The 17,363-nt window shown below is 51.9% G+C and overlaps 1 protein-coding gene across 3 annotated transcripts in view; it reads left to right on the forward strand.

Annotated features, from left to right (window-relative positions):
* ALPK2 (alpha kinase 2) overlaps positions 1-12,214 on the forward strand; it is a 34,737-nt gene extending 22,523 nt beyond the window's left edge. Inside the window, exons 6-13 of one of the 3 annotated variants that reach the window (XM_068169319.1) lie at positions 234-381; positions 1,351-1,478; positions 1,577-1,612; positions 3,512-3,786; positions 3,873-3,961; positions 4,300-4,517; positions 6,155-6,203; positions 10,851-12,214. In XM_068169319.1, the coding sequence (XP_068025420.1) occupies positions 234-381; positions 1,351-1,478; positions 1,577-1,612; positions 3,512-3,786; positions 3,873-3,961; positions 4,300-4,517; positions 6,155-6,203; positions 10,851-11,085 (1,178 nt within the window). In that variant the 3' untranslated portion in view covers positions 11,086-12,214. Of the gene's footprint in view, positions 1-233; positions 382-1,350; positions 1,479-1,576; positions 1,613-2,605; positions 3,787-3,872; positions 3,962-4,299; positions 4,518-6,154; positions 6,204-10,850 lie in introns of those variants that run through there. The other 2 variants (XM_068169320.1, XM_068169321.1) reach the window with 2 other exon arrangements.
* Positions 12,215-17,363: the final 5,149 nt, after the last annotated feature.

The following is a 17,363-nucleotide window of genomic DNA, read 5'->3' on the forward strand; positions in this document are numbered from 1 at the left end:
TGGGACCTATGCCATCAACTCAAAATGCCTTTACATGGAAAACATCTCCCTTGGCAGTGTGGGGCACTGAGTGAGGCTTCTAAAGCCACAGTACTTGAAAGCCTTGGTTTCTGCATCAGAAGAAATCACAGTGTTGTCAAATTCATATCCTTAGTATCTGCAGATCGTTCTGAGGTTCCTTTAAAAGCATGTCAGTGTCTTCTAATCCCAGACTGGGGTTCTTTTGTTTCAAGCTCCCAAGCTGCTGAAGAAGATCCAGGCAGAGCTGTTCCCTGATCGCTCTGGAAACATCAAGCTCTGCTGTCAGTTTGGTGACATTCATGGTGACTCCACCATCACATGGACTAAAGACTCCAAGTTACTGGCTCAGCTGCAGAGAAGGTCAGTGCATGTTTCTGAAGATCTGGTGGTGCCTGAGGAGCTTTTGGGAGAATAGGCCACCTGCTAAGAGGGTTAGCACGACAGGCGCAGAAAATCAGGGCGATGAAGCAGTCTGTCTTCACACAGTGCATTGATGCTAGTCATAGTTTGCACTCTGTCAGCAGCTGCTTCCTCTCGGCCTCTTCACAACCAGTCTCATCCAGCTTCCAAGTGCTGTGAGAGGCAAAAGGAAGTTTGAAGCTCAGCACCCAGCCAAACGGCACAAACACACTTGGCTGCTGTGGGAGGCTGGCGTCGTGCTGTGTGGGAGTGAACTGCTGGAACAGCCAACAGGAGATGTAGTGTCCTGCACTGTCAGCCCAGGCTGGGGGGTCAGCCCTGCACAGAAGGGATACTGCTGGGCAAAACGTTGTGTGTGAGCCAGCAGCATGCACTTGCAGCCCAGAAAGCTGGCCATGGGCTGGTCCCCTGAGCCTGGGCAGCAGGGGCAGGGAGGGAATCCTGCCCCTCTGCTGAGACCCCCTGTGCAGTGCTGGGGCAGCTCTGGAGTCCTCAGCACAGCACAGACAGGGACCCATTGGAGCAGGGCCAGAGGAGGCCACAGCCATGCTGGGAGGGCTGCAAGCCCTCTGCTGTGAGGCCAGGCTGAGAGAGTTGGGAGGTTTCATGTTCATGCCTTCTGTATGTGGCCCCAGGATTGGGAGGAGTGTTGGGGTGCCTTGTGTGGTTTAATGACTGCTGGATTTGACTGAGGTGCTTCTCTCTCAGTGCACTAGGATCATATGCTGTGAAGCTGAACATTTCTAAGTTGGGTGAAAGAAGATATTTTGTCTGCTCACATCCACATCATATCTGAGTCAGTCTTTGCAGCAAGGGGCAGAAGGTGCAGGGCAGGAGGAGAGATACAAGGAATTATGAGGACAGATCTTCAAAAGTATTCATGTGGGAAATGACCCTTTTCTCTTCCAGTGCCCAGGATGACTCTCCTGTCTCTTTGGCAATAGCCAAAGCCAGCAGCAAAGACCAGGGGATGTATTACTGCTGCTTGAGCAACACCTATGGGCAGGTGACTGCCGAGTTCAATCTGACTGCTGAGGGTGAGTCCCAGCGTCTCCTGTTGTTTGCTGACCCTGACAGGGGCAGTTTCCCTGCCCAGCTTTTGCACTACACCGCCTCCTCCTCTGCTTCCTTCTAGTGCTGGAGCAGCTCGCAAGTCTTCAGAACTGTGAAGGTAAGCAGACACCTCTGCTCCAACGTGTGCCCAGATCTTTGTTCCTGCTGATTTCCACATGGGAAAAAGGAAGGAAAGTCCAAGCAGACTGAGACGCTTTGGCAGTTATCCCACAGGAGCCTCTGGGAATTCACCGCAGCCAGTCAGCGCTGCCTTGGTGCAGCTGCCCTTCCCCTTCCACACTCACCTTTGCTGTGCCATAAAGATGGAACTGGCAGGAACTTGTGGGATTTTGTAGGTGCAAGACCTGGCTGTAGGCTGTGCTGTGCCGGGGGAGGGAGTGCCTGGAGTGCTGGTTTGAACTGGGCTGCGTGCCCCTGGTTAGGTCGAGGGCCCGGCCCTTCAGGGGCAGCACTGGAAGCGCTGCGTGGTGTCACGGAGACACAGGCACACAGCACCGAGAGCTTGCCAGTGGTCTGCACACGTGGGCTGTGCAAGTCACCTGCGGTGTAACTGCACTCCATGGAGCTCTGCAGAGCTTTCCCCCTGTGCTGACTTGTGTTTTACCACACTGGGTGTATGTCTGGCTGTGCTGCAGCTAAAGACAGCCAGGGCACTGCACCAGGGCTCAGCGGTGTTGAGCACACTGCACTCACAGAGTGCTGCATCCAGCCCTCTGATTTGGCTTTGTTTTTCTAGAGGAACAAAATTAAACATTCAGCTCCCTCTTGAAATAGAGAGGACTTTTCATGTAGTGGCACAGAGAACTTCAGGTAGAGTTAAGGAGCTTTGTACGTACACTGCTTGCTCTGTGCTTCAGAGAGGCAATAGTGCACAGACTCAGAACCAGAGGTAGCTAGAGGGCAGCTGGAAGGGATTCGCTGCTGTGGAGCATACTCCTTTTGTTCTCCTCTTAGTCTTTTTCACTGGTGTTCCTTGCAGTGTTGTGATTTGAGAGACCTGAAGTGCAGGTAGAGTGTTTTAGTTTCTGTCTGTGCTTAGCATCAGCCACTGGTTTTTTCCTTCATATATTTTTTCCCTTTTGTATTCCAGTTTTGTTTTATAGGCATAAAAATCATAATCCTGCTTGACTCCACCTTTAGCAAACTTAGGCACACACTCCTGGGCCACTGATACCTTCAGACTCCACAGCTGGGGAGAAAAATCACTGTACCAGTTTCCCTGAATGCAGAGATCACTAAAGCTGATGTGTTCCCCTGATGATCGAAACTGACACAGTCATTTGTAGCAATGTGCTCCTTGCTCCCAGTCACTTGTGGAGTGAAACCCTTGCTGTTCCCTCCTGCCTTTGCTAAATGACCTGTCTTTAAGCTGATGCTCGCCAGGTTGAAAAGCAGTGGAGCTGATGCAGTGAGTGTGGCTGGCACTAGGAAAGGCAGGTTTCCATCGCAGTCCATACTGGGTAAGGCCTGAGGCCTCTTTCAGCTGAGTACCTCTGCGAGTCTTTCCTGGAAAACATTCTGAGCTGAGAGCTAAAACAAGCTCTGGTCATACCAGCAACTTCTGGCTTGTCTGACAAGCCTTGCTAGCTTCAGCAGGAAGTGCTCTGAGCATGCTGGGGACACACCAGTCTTATCTGCATCCACGACTGCACATTAGCTTTATTGCTGCCTCTGCCTTCCCAAAGAAGCAGAGCTGGCAGGGCCTCTGTATCACCTCAGGGCATCTTCAGGTCACTCCGAGTTCCAGTTTGCAAGTCCCCTGATAATTTTCAAAACAGCTTTTGTGACCTTTACCTCTGTTTTGTGTGATACACTGTATGCTCTCCTTGTGAACCTGTCCTGACACCTTTCTCCATGCTGGCTCAGTCCCAGCCCCACCTCAAGACAAGTTGGGCCACGCTCCTTCTGTGGAGCAGAGACCAGTCCTTCTTCCACCTCCGCCTTTCCCTGTGCCTGCAGAAGGATGTTGTGCAGAGCAAAGTGCATTGTTTTCCAGGTGTGGAAGAAATTGAATTCATGCAGCTGATGTTCAGAGAAGATTTCATCAGGGACAGCTATTTTGGTGGCAACCTGCATGGAATCATAGCCACAGAAGAGCTTCACTTCGGTGAAGGCATGCACCGGAAAGCCTTCCGAAGCAAAGTGATGCAAGGCCTGGTGCCAGTGTTCAGCCCTGGCCACCCCTGTGTGCTCAAAGTGCACAGTGCCATCACCTATGGGACCAAGAGCAAGGATGATCTAGTTCAGAAGAACTACAAGCTGGCACTGCAGGTAAGTTGCTGTCCTTGAGAAGCTGTCTCACAGAGCTGGTCTCAGTGTGGTGAGTAGTACTCCATAGGCACTTCTCTGTGGTGCAGGAATGCTATGTCCAGAACACTGCGAGGGAGTATGCAAAGATATATGCAGCTGAAGCTGAACCCCTGGAAGGCTTTGGAGAAGCACCAGAGTGAGTATGAATATATTCTTTTTTGCTAGCCATATTGTCCTGTGCCACAGCTGTGCATACTGGCCTGTGACCGCTAGGAGGAATTCCTGAAGAAGAAGAAAGGGGAGTCCGGAGAATGGTTTTGCAGCTGGAGTCATGACCTAAATGACTCAAGGTGGTGAGAGAGGTTCCCTCCCCATTAGAGAAAGATAGTAAGCAGTAAAGGCATAGCAGGCAAGAGACATGATTCTGGTATAACTGTAGCAGAAACTGTTCATATTAAGACAGGAAATGGCTCATATTAATGGCACGATAAGCTACTCCTTCCCTGACCAGAGCTCTGTATCCCTTGATTTTAGGATCATTCCTATTTTCCTTGTTCATCGCCCTGCTAATAACATCCCCTATGCAACAGTGGAGGAGGAGCTGGTTGGGGAGTTTGTGAAGTACTCTATGAGGGATGGCAAGGAAGTCAACTTCCTGAGAAGAGACTCAGAAGCTGGCCAGAAGTGTTGCACCTTCCAGCACTGGGTGTATGAGAAGACCAATGGAAGCTTGCTTGTCACTGACCTGCAAGGTGAGTTGTCTGCAAGGGGGCAGTAAATGGCTTTCCTGTGACAGGAGCTGGTGACCACTTGCAGTCAATCCCCAGCTGCAGAATGTTCCAGACATATTCCTGGCTCTCTGTGTCCTGTTGGCATGGCTGCCTGTGCTCCTTCCCAAAGCTCCCAGAGGGCAGAGTTACCTCCAGATGCAGGCAGTATCCCGGGCCTCTGCCCATTTTGTGCAGCATCTCCTGCAGATCAGGAGAGAGGAGAGAGTTGGGTGTTCTGTTATCTAGGCTCTTTTGAGAGCACTGTCTCTACCCTAGGGAACAGGCAGACATGGATGGATTGCCTGCTGTGGCAGCAGGGGATGGCATGTGTTCACCTGTGCAGCACAGAAGCCAGTTGGTGTTCTTGGAAGGGGACACTTGGGGAAAGAAAGTCCACATCTGACACTTGTTCTTCTGTGTGTCCTCTCAGTAAATCAGGACACTCAGCATGTGTCAAGCCTGGCTTACTGTCTCACCACCCATGAAATGTCCTGTGAATTAAAAAGTCTTTAGCTGTTAAGGGCATCCTAGTCCTTCACTCGTTCTGGTATTTGAGTACTTACCAACAGTGGAATGCTCCATGTACAGGTCCTGGCTAGGTTTAAAGGAACATGTTCCTGCAGCCAAACTCCTCCTTGCACTTACTACCTGCTGCCCTCCTGCTCCTGTGCCTCCTGGCTGCTGGGATGTGGCCCTGTACCCCACACAGTGTGCACAGATGTATCTGAAACAAAGACAGCTCCTTTGTAAAGAAAAACAAGGAACGTTGGGCCCCTAGAAAATATCCCAGGCAGGACAGTCAGCAGCAAGCTATCTAAACAAGGACCCTGAAGCAATTTAAAGGGAGAGGAAAAGAGTATCCCAGCCTGCGGGAAGCAAGCAGCAGAAAAGGTCCTGGGGCTTCTGTAAGGCTTCCTGCCACGATGAACAGCAGGCCTTGTGCTGCTGAACAGAAGCATCCTTCTTCTGATCACCTCCTTGCTCGAGCCTCTGGGCTGCATTTTTCAGGCACATCAGCTGAGATCCCTGAGGCTGTATTCCAAGCAAAGTGCTTTTGAGACCATCCTTTTCCTGTAAAGCAAACAAACAACAAGGCACAACAAAGGGACAGGTTAAACCCCCTGAACTTTTGGAAATGCTGAATGAGTGGAGGATTTTAGCTCTCCCACCCAAAGTCAAAAGCAGGTTGACAGTCCTATTGCTGCACTGGCAAAGCAACTGTGCAGTTCCTGCTGCTAAATGTGGTGATCCAAGCTTGCAAAGCATCACCCCTCCCAGCAATAAATACATCTTGGGGCAGGTGGTTGAGCAAAGGTCCTGGGTGTTTCTTGAAGTGCAGTCACCCAGCTGTAACCCTCCTCCTCCTCTACAGCCTGGCACAGGAAGCAGGTTTTGCTCTGGTTTTCTCCCTGCTCTCTGTAAACAGCTGGTATGAGGCAGAGCACAAACACTCTCACTGGGGTACCTGAGCATGTTTGGGGAGAGCAGTGACAGATGATGGGAATGAAAGCCATGGATCAATAAACAGTATTTAATGCCTCTCTATGTAGTGCTCTTGCCTCTGGAGTGCTGGAAATTCTGCTCTGACATAAGCTCTCTGTTTCCTTGATGCCTCGTAGGTGTAGGCATGAAGTTAACGGACGTTGGCATAGCAACGCTGGCCAAAGGGTGAGTGAAAATGCATTTCTCAGCAGCGCTTTGCTTTGCACACCAGGCTCTCACAGCGTCAGTGCAGCGGGGAGGGGGCGCTGGGGGCTTGTTCTTGCTTTGACTTTGGAAGCAAACAATCCTCAGCTGACTGTTAAGTTCTTTTTGTTCATATTTATGGGAACCCACCTGTAAGGGAGACACATTTAGTTCCACAAGGGTGGAGCTTCACTGCATGCTGGGCTTTGCTTCTTGCTTCATGCCTCCCTTAAAACAGGCACTTCATGAGTGAAAGCAAGGTCTCTGGTGACTTGCAGGCAAGTAAGGCAATTTTATTGGAGGAAGGTAGGGCTGAACAGGCAGGGCCAACAGCAGCTCGAGCCTGGGCTGCAAGAAAAGAGCTGCTGTGTGTGCTGCCCAGAGCTTCTAACTATAGAGAAAATGGCCCAGGCCCGGGTGGTGCTGGAGCCAGAGCTCCCGCCGGGCTTGTGCTCAGCAGCAGCTGCCCCAGCACATGCTAGTGCCGGTGCCTGTCTAGCCCTGCTACTGCACCCTGCTGCCAGCAGCTGAGCTGGCCTCCCTCCCCTCCTGCTCTTCCACTGAAGGAAGAGGGTATCTATCACAGTACTGTGGGAGTCAGGGAAGGAGATGCTCTGAAAGGGGCCAGAGGTTTCTTGCCCTTTCCGTGAGCAGTTCCCAGGGATGGGGCCGGGGCTGCGTGAGGGAGCTCAGCTGAAGCCACTCCGGCAGCCAGCGCAACGCCGCAGCTTCGGAGCGCGTAAGCCTGACCCAAGCTTGGCGAGAGGCTTCTCTCAGTTCAGAGCTCTGGCAGTTTCTCTTCCTACCTAAGCTTTCCTTGAGCCTGTATTCCTGCCAGCTGCGTGGGTGGAGGGAAGGTGTCTGTTTAGCTTTGTGTAGGCCACTTACCTGACAAGAAAGGAAACATGTTAAGGACTTGATGATATCGCTTTCCTTTCTCTCTCAGGAACAACAAAAGCTCTGTTCATAACGTTTCAAGAGGCCTTTCCTAGCAGTTTTGCAATGCCTTCAGGTCTTTCTGGGAGACTTAAGCATGTGTGCAAAGACATAGGCCTTTAATGTTCTCACTTCCTCCCACTTCTCCTAGTTTTTGTTCTAATCTTCCATTAACTAAATCTTCTATTCCTACCACGGGCCCAGAGAGCCATTGGTAGGAACAGGCACAAAGAGCACGGTGTGGGCAGCCGTTCAGATCCGCTGGCTGCTGGAAGGGGAGAGGGCAGGGGAGCAAATGCCTGTGACCAGTGCTTTAAATTCCTGTTCTCTGAGAAACTGAGAGGAAAAAGCAGATGCAGTCACATGCATTCAGTCTTATACGAAACTGGAGCCTGTCTGTGTACCTATGGCACAAGAAAAGTCACCATGCCTGAAGTTATTTAAGATTCCACCTTACAATATTCTGGGGACGTCCTCCACAGCTGCAGACTGCCAGCCCTCCAGACCCTACACCAAAGTTGCCAAAGTGCAACTGCCAGTGAGGAATTTGCAGAAGCCAGAAGAGCAGCTGTCAGGAATTATTCCTGGCCATTATTGATGCCCCAGTGTGTCTCCTGAGCCCAGCACCACCACCAGCCTCTCTTGGCGTTTTGTACTTCCGTTCAGCACTGCTCCCTGCTGCTAATGGTTGGGGGGGGATCCAGCATTTCCGCTTGAGCATTTGTGTATCCTTCGGCTTCATCTTTCCCTCCTTCCTGTGGAGAGATTGATGTCTCCAAGAATTAACCCTGCCGCACGTAGCTGTGCTCCTTCACCCTCCGTTTCCCCAGTGCGGTGGCAGCAGACGGAGCCCAAGCGCAGGCTGCCGGCGCTCTCTCGGCGCTCGGCGGCCGCTGCAGTACCGTAGCCTGTGTCAGGAGAGGGCGAAGCCGAACTAGAAACCGCAGAGCCCGGGGCTGGGGCGCTGAGAGCCGGGCCGGCAGCCCTGAGCGGAGCGGATCCTGCGGGCGGGGCAGGCGGCCCCCGCTACCAGCGGCTGCCGGCGGCGTGCAGCCAGCCCCTCCGCCGCCAGGCTGTGCCCAAGGCCTTTCTGCACGAATGGCAGACACACAGACGAGGAGTCGGGCCGCGGCGACCCGGGCCCAGGTGACTGGCAGAGATTTGGTGTTTCCAACGCGACAGCTGTGGCCACGAGATCAGATGCAAACCTGTGGTTTTAAGAGGAGGGAAATGAGGATGTCTTGGTTTAGGAGCAAAGCTAGGGAAAACAAACTGACGACCTGCATTTAATTAACACGAATGCTCCATCTCCTGCAGGTATTTACTGCACATATTCCTGCCATTTGTCAGCTGCTCAAGCAGGTTAGCAGAGCATGCTGTTGTTCACAGGAGGGTCTGAGCAAACGCTGCTGTGTCTGCTCGTTGTTCAGACGTTCCTTCAGAGACATGCAGGAAGGAACAAAGACCACATGCAGACAGGAGGTCATCTCACAGCCTGATTTACTTCCTGAGAAGAGTGGATTTTTTATTTTTAGCTCAACCTTTTCATTCCAACATTATTTCCATGAAGGAATTAGTGCTATCAGAATCTTATGGCATGAGAAAAGCACATGAAGGAATTTTCTTTAGCTTCAATAAATTGGCTACCTAGGAAATAGAATGAGAGCAGAGGAAAGAGCTCAGGGCTGTGTGGAAGCCACAGACAGGGCAGTTAGCACCCAGAGCAGTGAGACTTCCAGTAACTGCCAGCCCTTGTGGTTGGTATTTCTGCCAGAACACAGCTACAGCACAGGAGCAGCAGAGCTCTTGATCAAGGCTTCAGACACCAGTGAGCAGATGCTGCACCCAGCCTCATTATCTCTGTGCTGCACACACTGCTGCAGCATCCGGCCCTGACACCCTGCCAGGGTGGAGGGTGCTGCAGCAACAGCTCTGGTTGCCACTGGGAATCTCAGGGAAGACCCAGTGGTTAACAGGATGTACATCAGAAACAATCACAATACTTGGTTGGGTCTAAGCTCCTGCTGCTTGCTGGCAGTGCAAGGACTGGGTTCGGAGGCAGGGTCAATGCTTAGTGTCAACAGAGAGGCAGGTTTGCCTCTGGAGCATGCTCTGCCCGGAGCATACACCTGCTGGCTCTGCTCAAGTTGCTCATGTATGAAGTCTTCTCCAGAGAGCAAGGTTCATATCTTGCTGAGCTCCAGGTTGTACTGCTGTAGTAACAAGGGCATTCCTTTTAAACTTCCTGTGGGAAGACAAGGACCTAACTTGCTTGGAGAGGAAACAAACTCCTTCAGACCATTTGAGGTTCACCTGGCTGTTTACAGCTTGCTAACTGATGAGTTCCTCTAGAGTGGGGCAAGCTTACTACCTGTTAGCAACTTAGAGGATAACCTTGTCTGGCATTAACAGCTTCAGCTGGCAAATAGAAGTACACTTGGAGCTTTATTTCACTGAAATACAAACTTGACATTCAGGGCCTCTGACTTCAAAGGGGAATCTGAACACAGCAGTATAAGAAGACAAAAAGGGCTCTTAAATACTTAAGGTAAGAAAGCTGAACTCCAAGATAGTTTTTCTTGCTGAAGCACTGGCAGCAATTTAATTCCTTTGCAGATTAAGGGCTGCTGTTCACTTCAGCATTATCAACAAAACCTTCACCATCATGGCTGTAGTAGCTTGGCTGAGATCATTCAGGCTCCATCCTCCTTTGTAGGCAGTTGTGACTGTTTAAAAGCAGCAGCAAGGCATCTTTAGGCTGGGGGGGGGGGGGACTGCCAATATGGGGTGTGCCCCAAGAAGCAGTAACTCACCTCAGAATGCCAGAGTCTTGCAGATGTGCATTGTGCCCTGGGATTTCTTTCCTCCCAGAGTGGGAGGACTGATGCTAGGAATGCAGCCAACCTGAGGGGTCAGCTTTTCAATTCCAGAGGAGCACTGGAGATGCAGAGTGGGGCAGCTGGCTATAAATGGAGGCAGAACCACCCCCTTTTGGTGCAGGGTGGTTTGTTATGTCATCACCACTGGCACCATTCTTTGTAGAGAAAATATGGCAAAGTGTTGTAGTACAGGAGCTTCTCTGTCAGAAAGTGTTTGACCTTCTCAGAGCAGCAGTGTTAGCTCCACCACAGTGCAATCTCCACAGCACACAAGTTCTCTGGCATGCTGTGCAGCGAGCAAGGTGTGTTCATTCCAGTGCTGCAGCTGGTCTGGGGCTTGGGCAGTAAGGCTCTGTGACTCAGTGCTCAGGCCGGCGGAGGGAGGAGTGCAGCAGAGCCACGATGTCCATGTTGGGATGAAAACAGCTTCCGGGCCTGACGACACCTCCTGCCAGCAGCCTGCTGTCTTCATGGCAGCCCCAAGCACTGTTCCTGGAGAGTGATGCAGAGTGGATCTCGTTTATGTGTTACTGAGACAAACTTAGCCAGCAGCCAGTTCCATTCCCAGCTAAATGAAGTGAGAAAGGGCAGTGAACACGCCTCTTTGACCCTTTGCCCTCCGTGTCTGCTGCTCATTGCCTGCTTTCCTCACCTCTCCGGCTTGGTGGGATTGGCTGTGACAGTGCTTCCAAAGCAGCATGGGGGAAGAGACTTGCTTCGTGCTTTCGAGCTGCTTATGAGCCAACAGCCATGCTCTGCCTCCCTGTGCTGGAAACTAATCCTGTTTGGCTTTCTTTTTTCTTTGTTGCTACAGATACAAAGGTTTTAAAGGCAACTGCTCCATTTCCTTCATTGAGCAGTTCAGAGCCCTCCACCAGTGCAATAAGTACTGTGAGATGCTGGGGCTGAAAGCTCTCCCAACCGCTCATCAAAAACAGAGGAAAGTAACAGCCATGAAAAGCAAAACTCTGCCCAATTCCTCGACAGCAAAGAAAACAGTGCCCAAGAAAGCCAGAGAACCCAGAGACTTCATTTCTTCAGAGCACTGACTTGTGCTGGAGGACACCTAGGAGTGCTGGGCGCCGGTGGCCTGGTGTAGGGATAACGTCAGGCTCTTCCCTTAGGACATTGATGTCATCCCGGTGCTGATGCCAGAAACAAAGGAGCCACTTCTGTGGCCTTGGTACCTGAGATTTAACACCGGGGCAAGGGCTGGAAGGCAGACTAAGCCTTCTGCCTGGAGAACCTTACAACCCTTCCATGTGTTGATACCTGCACATTCTGAGCCTGGGACACTGAGTGCACCACAGGCTGCTGGGGAACACCTTCCCTGCTGCGTCTGTGCCTGTGACCCTGTGGGTTCAGCTGCTGTGTAAACACCAATGTATTTAAGATGCCACTGAGTAAAAGTTTTGCACAGTATTGTTGCTCAGGCTGATAGAGAAAATTTGTTTCCTTTCCCAGATTTGTGCATGGTATAAGCCTCCTATAACCCTGTTCTTGCAGTCTCTTCTCCTGCTAACAGCTCTTTTAGCAGAAGACATAATTGGACCCATCTGTCTTCTGCCACCCCAAATTTGCTGTCATCTTTAGGGTCCCTCCAAAGTGATGTCATCGGCATGAAGATGGGCTGCTTGTGTGATCCCCCCTGGAATTCCTTGCTTTCCATGCAGGCTTCCTTGGAGAAAATCTTATTGGCACCTGTTGGCCAGAATGAGCCCAGCAGAAGCCATAAATCTGAGTGAGGCTATTTGTGCTCCACAGGTCCCCACGGTGCAACAGAAGTCTCTGTGTTGCCTTCTGAAGGGGAGGCAATGGCATCCTTGTCCCCTGGCAGCAAGCGCGAGTGCAGCTCTGGAATCTTCTCCTCTGTGGGGAGCTGTTCTCCAGGCACGTTAATTAAGAGCCCAGGCCACCGTCTGGATCTGTTCATATTGTGATGGGTTTGATGGTTTCCATTCATCTTTCACTTAACCTTGACATCTGTACTCAAAAGCCAATTTTCATCTTCTCATTGATCCCACAGAGTAAAAGTGCACACGGAGCATCACGTAATAGCCAGCCTCATCTCTGGGTTAAACAGATGTGCCCCAGCTACAGGGGATGTGCCTGCACTGCTCAGGAGTCTGCTGAGCCTGTGTTGATTGCTAACGGACACAGCACAGCAGGGCGTGAGGCAGCTCCTGACCGCCTGTGCCCGCACTGTAGCAGTAGGGAACCCTGGCACTGGACTGGTTTCAAGCAGCCCTTGTTCTGCCGTAGAACAAAAGCCTCAATTACGATGGTGTCGCACGGTCCTGTTAGCTCATTGCCCTGAAGTTCAGCTACATCTGCAATTACATTCAATTACATTGAGGTAATGCCACACTGAGAGGTACCCAAAGCAGAAGATGCTTGACCTGTGACCTCAGCTTAAAGCCATCCTTCCAAGTTCCGAAGCCCTGCTCTGTGCTGCTGCTCAGGCGCCTGTGCTCTGCTGCATCCTAAGGGAGGAAGTGAACCGAGTTGTGGCCCTGTCTTGTTTTCCTTGTTGCCCCCTCCTCTTTCAGGTGTGCTGAGCTCTGTTCTCCCTCCTGCTTGCCTCCTTTGACAGGCAAGGACTCAGTGGTAGGAGTCTGCTGGTTATACAGGTCCCTCTCAAAACCATCCTCAGTTCCTTGCCAACGTGTCTGAGCCACGACATAAAATGTTTGCAGTTCAGGTAGACAGTGACAGAGAGAGCTGCAGTGTGCATGACAGAAACTGGTGGGAAGTGATGAGCAGCAGACTGCTTGTCTACCCATGGCTGCATTTTCATGTCAGCTTCTTTCAAGCAATCCTTTGCTAGTAATTGCTGTGCTTGGCAATTAGCAACTCTGCCTGCCTTAGGCATCCCAGGGTGTAAGTCACAGCCACACAGCGTTCGACACACAGCTCTTGCACCGATCTGCTTGCCAAAAAGGGTCTGCACTCCTTAGAACTTCCCATCTCAGCAGAAGCTGCCCTCCCCAGGCCTTTCTGTGATGGATCTGTGGGTGCACCTGACACAGTTCAGCAGTGCTCAGTGGTAGCAGTGAATGAATCAGGGAACATCAGTCCCGTGTGGGTCTACAGAAACAACTTGCCTTCTGAAAACCAGTGCAGTGGCTGGAAACCAGCTGTAGGCTCTGGTTCCAGCTTTGTATCTTAAGTAATGGCCTCACCCACAAGGAGAAAGTCAATGGGTATAGAAAACAGCCTGCTCCTGAAATGTGAGATGTATGTCTGAGGTGCAGAAAAGTTGTCTGTAAAACTGGGCAACTGGGAGACTTCTAACCAAAATGTCTGCAGCACTTTTCAGCCCTGGTGGGAAGAGGGACGTGTCCCAGAAACTGGGTTACCGGTCTCGGCAGGTTTTCAAATGGAAAAGCCAGACTGGAAGGTTCAGGATGCGAATCTGTGCCTGCCTGGATCCTTGCAGAGCTGTGGCACCTGCTCATCACACACCTGCTGCACAAAGTGCCTGGCCCTGGCATCCAGAAGATGCAGCTGCAGAAGGCAGCAGAGGTATGTCCAGAGCTGTGCCTTGAATGTTTATGCCCTGGAGTTAGCAAGCAGGCAGCGTGCTTCCCAACCCGTTCCCTGTGTCACACAGCAAGGGAAAACTGTCTGCTCTTGTCACCAGAGGAGCTCTTTGGTCTAACTCCCACAGCTTACCCTCACATCACCCAGCAGTGATCTCAGAGATGCAGCTCCATTGTGCCTTGAGCTCTTTTTTCCCCTTCAGGAAGCATCAGGATATTGAACACCGGTGTGGGTGTTGCAAAGGGAACATTGCTCTGCAGTGAGGACCTCAGTTGATGACTCCTCTCTGAGTTTTAAGAGCACAGGAGCAAGAATGTAATAGGGAGAGAGAAGTAATGTACACTGCTATCCTGGCACAGAGCTCCAGGGGAAGGTTAGGAACTCTCTGCCCACAGGGATGCCTGACTGAATATTTTAAATGGGTTTCCCTTAATAACATTTGAAGTAGAAGCTGGGGTGCCTGTGCTGCCACCCCAGCACCGGGGCACCAGCAGCGGCATCTCTAACAGGGCGACCGCTGTGGAACAAGCTGTGATGTCACTGCAAATCACAGAGCTAGAGCAAAGTGACAGAGCTGATCTCCAGCTCTTTCCTTTGATACCATGGGGGTTCTGTGCAGAGGCAAGCAGCACGTGAGGCTCGCTGCGTGGGAAGAGAGAAACAGCAGATTTTCCTCAAGGGAGAAAGCTGGCAGTGCCGGTAGCCAGCACTGAGCAGCAAGGCTGGGAGAGGCTCCTGGGAAGCACTGCGGCTGTGCTGAGGGAGGGAAAGGACTTCATTTCTCTCACTTCTGGTCTCTCTCTCAGTGGCTGTGAAGGAAAGCAGCTGCTGCAAAAACGATACTCAGAGGGCCCTGCAGACAAGGTCGGTTCTGCTTTCCTCCTGCGAAGGCAGAGCGGAGAGAAGGAATTCCAGCTCTCTTAGCTCTCTTGCCCACTCTCACACCCAGCTCACCTGCACAGACTCCCCCATCTGGCAGCTTGTTCTCAGCGGGGGCCTTCTGAGAAATAAGCCATAATTACCTGCAGCTCTGCTGCTTTCACTGAGTCTGCCATGAAAGGTGGTGGGTGTGAAAGTGCTCTGATTTACTGAGCCTTGGGCGGCGGAGGAGCGGTGCCTTTGGAGCTTTCTGTTGCTGCTGCATTCTGGCTGTGTTTCTGGATGACTGAGGCTGCTTGTTTTGCAGTGGTGACAGAGCAATGTCCCCTGTTAGTGTTAGAGCTTGGTGGTCTTGTCCTGTGCCAGATGTTTGGATGTGACCCACTACATCAGTCTTTGCTCCTTTCAGACAAAGGATAGGACCCAACCTTGTGCTGTGGGGAAGCCCAGCCCTCACCTTTCCCTTTCCACCCTTTCACCAAGAACCTGCAGCCTTTTTCTTTTCCTGCAGCTAAAGCTCACCCCACGAACCACGTTTGTGTTCCCCAAACACACAGCAGGATCAGAGCAGAGCTGCTGCTTTGCCGTGGCCAGATCTGTGCCATGTGCACGGCAGCACAGTGTATCACAGCCACAGGGCCACATATCAGCTGGCTGGCTTCAGTGCTCCACTGTTCTGGCCAGTTCAACAGGAAGGACATCCCAAGCTGACCTTGTCTCCCAAAGGTTTCATAGTTTCATTCAGGGTTGGAAGGGACCACAAGGATCATCTAGTTCCAACCCCCCTGCCATGGGCAGGGACACCCCACACTAGATCAGGCTGGACAGAGCCTCATCCGGCCTGGGCTTAAACACCCCCAGGGACAGGGCCTCGACCACCTCCCTGGACAACCCATTCCAGGGCTTCACCACTCTCATGGGGAAGAACCTCCTCCTCACATCCAGCCTGAATCTCCCCACCTCCAGCTTCATTCCATTCCCCCTAGTCCTATCACTACCTGAGATCCTGAGCAGTCCCTCCCCAGCCTTCCTGTAGGCCCCTTTCAGATACTGGAAGGCCACAATGAGGTCACCTGGGAGCCTTCTCTGCTCCAGACTGAACAGCCCCAACTCCTTCAGTCTGTCCTCATAGGAGAGGTGCTCCAGCCCTCTGATCATCCTTGTGGCCCTTCTCTGGACACGTTCCAGCACCTCCACATCCCTCTTGTAATAGGTGCTCCAGAACTGGACACAGTACTCCAGGTGGGGTCTCACCAGGGCTGAGTAGAGGGGGAGGATCACCTCCCTCGACCTGCTGGCCACACTTCCCCTGATGCAGCCCAGGATCTGATTGGCTTTGCGGGCTGCAAGTGCACAGGTGATCACAGCCCCACTGTCTCTCATGAAACTCACATCCCTAATGATGCTAACGATGGTCCTGAAGATGCCACCTGCTTTACAGTGGGAATCTGGAAATGCCTGTGGCAGAGCATTCACTTCCCACAGCTTCCCTGCTTGTGCTTCTGAAAGAAAGAGCAGAGCCCCCCCCAAGGTACACAGGCTCTTTATTCCTCAGCACAGAGGGAGATGTATTGCTGCAGCTCAGGGACCTTCCCGAATCGATGTCTTGCCCACCAGTAGCTATTTAGTGTGATAATGGCGTTTGATAGACTGGACACAAACACCATTGTCACACTCCACAGCCCTGCTGGTAGTAGGTTATTAGTCCATGGAAGACATTGCAGACTTCAGCGTGGGGGTGCCAGAGACCTGCAAAGCACAAAGCCCATGTTGAAGCCTCTGTGTGTGGTGGGACATCAGGGGTCTCATCAAGGAGCTGAGGCAGGACTGCAAATTGCTCTGAGGTGGAAGCTTTGTCTCGGCTACCTGTAGCGATCTGAAGGCTGAGTATTTTGGGGTGTGCGTTGACATGTAAAGGAGGTGGATGGGCACCTTGAGACAGGAATGGGTCCTGTCTCAAGAGACACCTTTCTGAAGGCAGGGTTGAATCACTCTCCTCAGGGCCTTACTCTTCCATGTGTCTCTTTCTGCTGCGTCTCTAAGGAGTGTCAGCTGGTGTGGTCCCCTCTGCAAGGTCACAGGGTGTCAGCTGGAGGAAACGCTGACCTGTGTGGGCAGAACGTGGGGTTGTGGGAGGGCAAGCCAGCCAGTGAGTGTTCATTGGCAGGAATAACAAAGCAGTGTTGGTAGCTCACTGTGAGCTGTGGTGCAGTCTGCTGACCTCAGGAGAGGGGGGAAAAGAAGGGAGCACGGAGTGGAATTCTGTATCCCCTGGGACTGGTAGAACTCTTTCCAAGAGACCAAAGTGCATTAAGCATTAATGTTTCATTTGTGGATTTGGGTAGGTTCTGGGTATGCTGAGTACCAAAATGTTTGGGTTTTTATCTCTTGAAAGAAAGAGACCGAAGCAAGAATGCTGTCTGGAGTGGCTGGCAGCAGTGTGAGAGTGGATGGAGCTGTCTGTGCCAAGAGAGGAGGATGGAGGGGCCTGCTGCGATGCTTCTAAACTCTCTGTTTCCTTGTTTCTGCAGCTCAGGAGGTGCATTCCCATCTTTACATACCAGCAGCATTTGCTGCCTCTGTGAGACAGACCTCTGCTCTCCTTGCTCTGCTGGGCCTGGCTGCATTTTAGTGAAAGATTGTTAAGCAAGTGACCCCATTCAAAAGGCAGACTGCCAGGCTCCCTGAGGACCCCTCCTGTGGGCTTAGCCTCCCCACCAGCCCATCTTTTATCTTCCCTAATTCCCTGCCCTGTGTCACTCCCACATTACTAGTCTTGAGGCCTCTGCCTAATTCCCAGCCTGCTGTGAGCACTCAGGGAGTGGAGAGAGGCAGGAACCTGTCAGCCATCAGCTGCTTGTACACCCAAACAGTTTGAAGGTGGATGCTGAGTGGGGCACAGCTG

Source organism: Melanerpes formicivorus, unplaced genomic scaffold (assembly GCF_026170545.1).
Source record: "Melanerpes formicivorus ecotype bairdi unplaced genomic scaffold, bMelFor1.0.p_v2 SCAF_179, whole genome shotgun sequence".
NCBI lineage: Eukaryota > Metazoa > Chordata > Aves > Piciformes > Picidae > Melanerpes > Melanerpes formicivorus.